Source organism: Syngnathus typhle, linkage group LG11 (genome assembly GCF_033458585.1).
Source record: "Syngnathus typhle isolate RoL2023-S1 ecotype Sweden linkage group LG11, RoL_Styp_1.0, whole genome shotgun sequence".
Taxonomy (NCBI): Eukaryota; Metazoa; Chordata; class Actinopteri; order Syngnathiformes; family Syngnathidae; genus Syngnathus; species Syngnathus typhle.
Window position 1 is genome coordinate 1,252,760 of NC_083748.1, and position 7,234 is coordinate 1,259,993.

Consider the following 7,234-nt stretch of genomic DNA (forward strand, 5'->3'; position numbering starts at 1 on the left):
GAATGATTTAATTTGGATTAAAACCTGACATGATAAAACCTGGCCTGTTTACTGCAGTCACAAACACCAATATCACCCTTCTCGATAACAATAATAAACAAACGTGTTCATTTGTATTTAATTTATTATTATTTTAATCTTATATCTTATAACAATCAGGACATAATTAGAAGTGTCAAGGACCAATGAAAGGAGGCCATCATTGTGGTGCGGTATATATTTTAGAACTCATCCGTGTACTGTATTCAGTCGATGTCAGTGCGATGAGAAGGAACAATCCGCCTGGAAAAGTGCTCAAATTTGGCGGAAAGGGGAAGCGCTCTGTGGGCTAGCTTTTTATTCTCAAAGTCCCAAGCAGGCGCGCTCGCCGCCAGCGGAAGTGACGTCCGGAAAGGGGCAGGGATCGGGCGCCTGCGGGACATCGACAGGTGATCCGGAAACCTGCCGAGCCACACAGCGAGCGACCGGGAAGTCACTAACGTCACTTACTTCCAATTCTTGCGCTTTTCCTCGTTGACGCCACGACCCTTTCTCGACTCCAACTTGGGGAGAAGTCGAATGAAAGTTTGCGTAGTGGCCAGCCATGAGTTCGTCGGAGAGTCTCCGTCCAGCTACCGGAGGTCGCAAGCCCCTCGGCAAGCTGGCGGCCCGCCTGGAGGAGCTCAAGAGTCCGTGGCGCCAGGTGTCCTCGCTGGAGCTCAGCCACAACGAGGCCGCCCGCCTGGCTACCGACGCGCTGCTCGAGCACGGCGAGCGCGAGTACCGCCGCGTCCTCACCGAGGAACGGGAGCTCAGCTTCCTGTCCCAAGCCGAAATCCAGTACATTACGTGTCACCGGGTCCCGGGTAGCGACAGCACGGCGGCCGGGAGCGGGACCGGTCCTGGGAACGGCACCGGCCCGGCGGCGGAGGACCATCCCGAGGCCGGCGAAAGCGAGGTTGGCGATGACGTCGCGTCGGACCTCACCTCTGGGACTTACTTCCCGACAATGACCGACGACGAGCCGCCGGTCCTGGAGCTCGGCTGGCCGGACGCCCCGCTCAGGTACGGGCCCTCGGAAACGCAGATCTATTTCCAGAGGGACAAGACAGTCAACGTCAAAGACAGAATACGCTCGCTCATCAACAAGGCAAAGAAGGTACGCGCGTACACGCACAAAGAGCGTTAAAAAAAGTAGATAAAGCTAGATCGAGACTCACGCAAATATAGAGAGACAAAAAAAAGCACAGCAGCACATTACAACTGTCATACTCATTTAAGCTGCAATGAAAAATCCAGTAATGAAAATCTAATGGGGTAGGTTGCCCCTCAAATTGTCAAATAGCAGATCGTGCGAATACGCCACATTATGTTTCCACATCAAGTGCTCCTCAAAACAGGCGACTTGCTGCAGAAAAAGCCAGTTATTGAGTGGACTCTTCTTTGCTTTCTCTGGCAACGGCCCTCGCTTCTTCTCCCATGCCTTGCAGGTGATCGCACTGGTCATGGACGAGTTCAGCGACGTGGATTTGCTGTGTGACCTGATGGAAGCGTCCAGCAAGCGCAAAGTTGCCGTGTACATCCTGCTGGACCACAAGAATCTTCACCTTTTCACCGACATGTGCTCCTTTTTGGATGTGCACGGCGTCAACATGAGCGTAAGTGTCCCCGAGCCAGGCCCGCGAGGTGCCTGACCCACGTGGCGCCTGGTGCTTCCTTGCTGACTCGCCACTTCTCTGGCTCCGGCAGAACATGCGCATCCGCAGCGTGTACGGCGACACATACTGCACAAAGAGCGGCAGGAAGTTCAGTGGCCAGGTCCTGGAGAAGTTCATGATCATCGACTGTGAAGAGGTCATTGCTGGATCCTACAGGTAAGACAGACGCCAGCTTTCAAATGTCAGTGGCAAACACACCTTCTGAAGAGGAGTGCTTCCTCTTGGCGTCCCTTCATGCGGAGTCCCAACGGTGTCCTCAATGACTTGCGCGGCTTGGAGCTCGGCTGAAAAGACGCCAACAAACAACAACGTTGGCGTCACTTCGGCACCGCGCCTTCATCTCCTCCTTTGCGAAATGCCAACGATGCATCCCAGATTCATCCTTATGTTTTCCTCAATACGGCGACCAAATGGCTCTATTGCGTTGGGAGTCATCACTTCGTTAGTGGGCAGATATTGCGGAAGCTGCTTCCCAAGATCTATCTGAAACGACAGATGGGGTTGAAGCCAATCTCGCAAGCGGTGCTAGGAGCAAATTCAAGATTCAAGAGTTTTTTTATTCGCTATGTTTGAGCGTGCTAAACAAGGAATTTGACTTCAGTACATTACAGCCTCTGTTCAACATTTAGGTGACTAACAACACTCAGGACATGTGAAAAACGACAAATATTCTCAAACATCCCCTGATCTTAAACTCCCAGGAGGGCAAGGAAAGACTCAAAACTCCAGCTAGGGGAAATGAGAAACCTTGAGAAGAGACCACAGATGGGAGGGTCCCTCTGTCGTCTCTTCTCAAGGTTTCTCATTTCCCCTAGCTGGAGTTTTGAGTTTTTCCTTGCCCTCCTGTGAATGTTTGCGCCTCAGGGGTTGGCGCAAGCGCCGCTCACTCAGAGTGGCAACGTCCCGGTGAGCCGCGCACTGCCGGAGGACAGCGAGGACTGTCGGCTGGAATGAAGGGCGAGGCTCCACCTCCCGGTCGGCCTGCCCTAGGAATTCCAAGCTTGCCGGCTGGGTGTGTCTACTGATCGCTTTCACATCCTCGACGCACCTTGATAATGTCAACACTTTGCTGTCATATCGGCAAGGCCCGTGCTCTCTTGTTGGCGTGGCCAGCTGGTAAGGGCTGGCTGGCGTGGCCGGCGCGAGTTGCCTCGAGCGACCCGAGCGACCGGTGCCCTCGCCATGCTCAAAGAGTGAAACGGTTGATGGGGTGAGCCCAAGGCAGAACCATGGCAATGGCGTTAAAGTCAAACTAACAAACAGCAAAGAAAGGAGCCCGGCGAGAGAACAGCTTCTTTTCAAAGCGTCTTATCAAAGTCAAAAGATATCGAGGTTCCATCGACATTTGTGCTCGTTTGAAAGCCGAGAGCGCTCCATGTTTGAGCGCTTCGTGATGAATGTGATGTCACGCTTGTTTTCTTTGCATGCGTCCACAGCTAAAGCTCATTTTCACCTCCAGAACCAGGCATTTGGAACCACGGCGGAGGCGGCGACGCCACCAAATGGCAAACGCTACCCGAGAGTCGAAATGCGTCGGGGGCTGTGCCGCCTCAAAAGCCGTCAGGACATCAAACACGGTCTAAGCGTTGTCTCCGTTTTGTTTGCCTCGGCTGGCGACCCACAAAACGATTCACCGGAATTATTCAGGCTCAGGTGAAAGTGAAAAGTTGTCATTCCGGTTGCGCGGGCTTTGGATGAACACCGGCGACAGGCAAATGCGGCTGCTCGCTTGCTCGCTAATCAAGTCAAACACGATAACTGTACACGCAAAGGACGTCTTTTTATGTCTGTGCTAAACCAGCATTCCGTTCGTGGGCGATCAGAATTGGGAGCATATTTTGTTCTTTTTGGACTGAGATCGCAAAAAGGGGGGGGGGGTTTCACTTCAAACCAATTAAAACTGGCCTGCAACAATGATCTTGCTCAAGAGTTTGGCTGCATATGTCAATAGTAGGAATGCCAAGGGATGTGCCCGTCTGTTTCTAGGTGTCTATATGTATGCATTGGTGTGAACAAAGTGACTTGACTGAAAGTCTTTGTGTGCGCGCGTGCGCACAGCTTCACGTGGCTGTCGGCCCAGGTCCACAGCAACATGGTGATTCATTTCTCGGGCCGCATCACGGAGAGTTTCGACCGCGAATTCCGCTGCTTGTATGCCGACTCTCAGATCATCGAGTCCTTCCACAATGATGACGACGAGGGGCTTCCATACTTCCCGCCATACTCAACGCCACTCACGGTGACGGGCTTCATGCCGCTCATCAAGGCTGATCTGCTTTCAGACAGGTACGCACGCTACCTCATGGCGCATTAAAGCGACGTGGTGCCCAAAGGCACGTTCCTATGCAAAGGGCTTGTCGGACACTGCTGCGGTGCCCGGGATGGCACGACACGGCTTTACCTTGGGCCCAAATTTGATTGTTCAGGATGTGTGAAGCTGACCATGGTGGCGTTCCCCGCAGTGTCCACTTCTGCGCACATTACCGCTGCATGTGTTTTGACAGTGTAATCTCCCAACAAGGTGACCTCATACTCAAATTGGCCGCGTTTGTCATCAAGGCCAGTGGTCCCCAACCTTTTTTGCGCCACGGACCGGTTACATGCCAGAAATATTTTCGCGGACCGACATTTATATAAATAAATAATACATTTATATAAATAAATAAATAATACATTTATAATAAATATAGAAATACGATGAAATAAAATGATACGACTGACATAAAAACAAGTACAAATGACAAAAATAAAACTCATCATTACGTTGAATTAGTGGGAGCACTGAGTTTGTTTCTCAGAAACGAGCCAGTCCCATCTAGACGTAGTCGGAGACAATGACACCCGAAGTGATTAAGGTTTGTCTTTTATTGCAGGATGCTTGGTCTCCATGTGTTGAAGCAGTTTTGAATGCGTCATTGCCTGGTTAGTTAGCCTGTCGCCACATATTACCTTTGCGGACTCGACTGGGGAAACATGTCACGTGACCAGGACGAGTGTCTTGACCTGAATTAATTGATAGTCGATAATGTTTTTTTTCTGTGCCGCTTGGCGGCCCGGTACCAAGTGACCCACGGACCGGTGCCGGTCCGCGGCCCGGTGGTTGGGGACCACTGATCAAGGCGACAACGGCACGATGAAAAGCAAACATGAGCCTTGCGCGGCAACGCGGTGGTGCAAATACATTCCTAATGTCTCCAATGTGTCTGTTTTCTTTCTGTTTGTTTTCTTATCTCACCATTGGGCCGTTCTGGTTGTCACCTACAGGCAACGGCCCAGTTCCGACAACTCCAGCAGCCAGTCCGGCAGTAGCTTGTCCAGCGTGAAGGCGGCGCCCGGCCTGATCTCCAACCCTGTGTACAAGGTGACCCAAGGCCCGGATAAAGGCGACCCGCTGTGCTCTCACCTCGGTCTGGAGCGACGGCTCCAAAACCTGGCTCCATTGCGCCCCTCCTCTAACGGGGCCATGATCAACCAGAGTCCACTCTTGGAGCGCCGCACTCCAGCCTACGGGCTTGAGCGAACCAAAGGCAACCCGGCCGACATCATGTGGGCCCCCCGGGGAGGTGTACCTTCCAAGTTCCAGGCTCTGGGCCTGTACGAGCACAAAGTCAACCTGTTCCACGCCACGTCGCCGCCACCTCGCCTGCACCGGAGCCGCACGCCGCCGCCGCTGGTGGTGCCGGAACCCAAACTGGGCGCCAAGCAGAGGAGCTCGTCCAATCAGCTCCTCCACAAATTGTCTGACTTCTTCCTGCCGCCGTCGGGCAAGGACCACTTGGCCAGGTCAGCCTCGCCTCATGGCACGGTGGTGTGGGGGGGGCCCGACCTCTCGCAGAACGAGTCAGAGAGCCAGCAGGCTCCCCCGCCCCCATTGCTCCAAGTCTCCAGGCAGGACCAGAACCTCGACCAAGACAAAAACAGCAAAGCAGAGCAAAGTGCCCAACAGGACCCAACGGCCGGGCATGACCAAATCACCAGGCAGGACCAGAAGCGCATGACGCTGGGCCACAGCAAGCTAGATCTGGTCAACCAGTACAACAAGATGAAGACAAAGCAAGTGTACAGTCGCTTTGAGCTCAAGAGCTCCCAGTGACATACCGAGGTGAGTCCAGCGTGCTCAAAACACCCCGCCAAAGATAAAAAACAAGCAAAAAAAAAACAACGCCATTTATTCGGGCAGGACCGGAAACGCGGCTCACCTGGCACGAAAAGATGAAGGCGGAGCACGTTCGGACGCTCGCAAACACACTTGGAAGCAGATGTGTACTGGCTGGGCACTTGGTTTGACTGGCAGGGGCTACGCTGGACACTGGGCACATGCTGAAGGCTCTTTCGAACGCGCACGCAAATGTTTTGGAGGCGCAGCCATTGCCTGCCCAGACCCCTGTGCTCAAAATTTGTTGCAACCGCTAAAAAGCCACAATGGGCTCGAGTCCGACGCCAGCCCGAGTTTTCAAATTCCGAAGAGATCCGCTTTGACCACTCTGTGGGCACCTCGCGTTGGACGGCGTCGAAAGGGCGTCCAGCCGGAATGGAGGCCACATCGTCAACAAGCGGCTGTTTGGGAACAGACCCGCAAGCGTGCTGGTGTCTTTACTGTGTATAAAGGGGAGTGTATTTTTGTTGGATTGTTTTTTTCTTTGCAGGAAACAAATTCTCTCGCCTTGACTGCCAGTCAGTCGACGCTGAGCATTGGCGCCACAAACGCCCGCTGCCATTGCTCAACGCTTCTGACATATATTCGTGCTTGGTTCTTCAAAAGCATTTTGGATGTGGTTTTTTTTGGGGCTCATGTCAAAAGGGTGTCCCGGTCTTCTGCTATAATCTCATTTCCAAACCGGTGGAGAAGAAGCAGCGTCCACACCATGACACGCACTGAGGCCAAAAACAAAGTTAGCCAGCGAGGGCCACAAGGCGCTGCATGTGGCGCGAGGACACCTCGGCACGAGGCGGCCGCATGCGGACAGTTTGGCTCCACTGGAGTCTCTACTTTGGAGATGATGTTCAAAGAAGAAGAATTTGTTGGTGAACGCAATAAAATAACTTTCCCCCTAATTAAAATGTTTGGCCAGATTGAATTTTGTTGAATATGTCGAGTGAACATATACTTTGTTGATCAGACAGACAGCCATGTTGCTCTTTGTGAGTATACTCAAAGAGCCCCATCAGAGGCAAGACAGAGCACAAATTTTAACAGTTTGATGTCAGAACTGAGGCCACAACTAGGCCATAAGGGCTGTCTAAATGTTGGTGAGCAACCTGCAGGGATTCATGTGGGGTTCCCGCAGCAGGGTTTTGACGCGCAGTTTCCAGAGGCCGCTGCATCGGCCGCCAGCTCCTTTCCTCTTTGAGTGCAGCATGACCCTAGGGACCCCCGCACAAGATGGCCTTTTGTTTTGGGTTAGTTTTTTTTTTAGCTCTTGCACAAGCTGCTTCCCTCACACCAGAGAGTCCACTTCCTGCTCTCTGTCAACAAGCCCGTAAACCAAGAAAAGACATGACAAACAAGGCTGCGCCTTTGCTGCGTCTGTGCTGTG

General features: G+C 52.7%; 1 protein-coding gene across 2 annotated transcripts; it reads left to right on the forward strand.

Annotated features, from left to right (window-relative positions):
- The first annotated feature begins 385 nt into the window (after nucleotides 1-385).
- Nucleotides 386-6,758, forward strand: fam83c (family with sequence similarity 83 member C). 2 transcript variants are annotated; one of them, XM_061291198.1, is made up of 6 exons: nucleotides 386-1,138; nucleotides 1,470-1,637; nucleotides 1,729-1,853; nucleotides 3,756-3,983; nucleotides 4,962-5,799; nucleotides 5,878-6,758. In XM_061291198.1, the coding sequence occupies exons 1-5, from the start codon at nucleotides 584-586 to the stop codon at nucleotides 5,788-5,790; spliced, it is 1,905 nt and encodes a 634-aa protein (XP_061147182.1). In that variant the 5' UTR covers nucleotides 386-583; the 3' UTR covers nucleotides 5,791-5,799; nucleotides 5,878-6,758. The 2 variants fall into 2 exon arrangements, with proteins under 2 accessions (XP_061147182.1, XP_061147181.1); XM_061291197.1 differs by having other exon boundaries at nucleotides 4,962-6,758.
- Nucleotides 6,759-7,234: the final 476 nt, after the last annotated feature.

Excerpts from the sequence above, each read along its gene's own strand:
- fam83c (XM_061291197.1), top strand. The coding sequence starts at position 584 with ATGAGTTCGTCGGAGAGTCTCCGTCCAGCTACCGGAGGTCGCAAGCCC. Across the intron at positions 1,638-1,728 it reads TGCACGGCGTCAACATGAGC|AACATGCGCATCCGCAGCGT; the intron begins GTAAGTGTCCCC and ends TGGCTCCGGCAG. Across the intron at positions 3,984-4,961 it reads GCTGATCTGCTTTCAGACAG|GCAACGGCCCAGTTCCGACA; the intron begins GTACGCACGCTA and ends TGTCACCTACAG.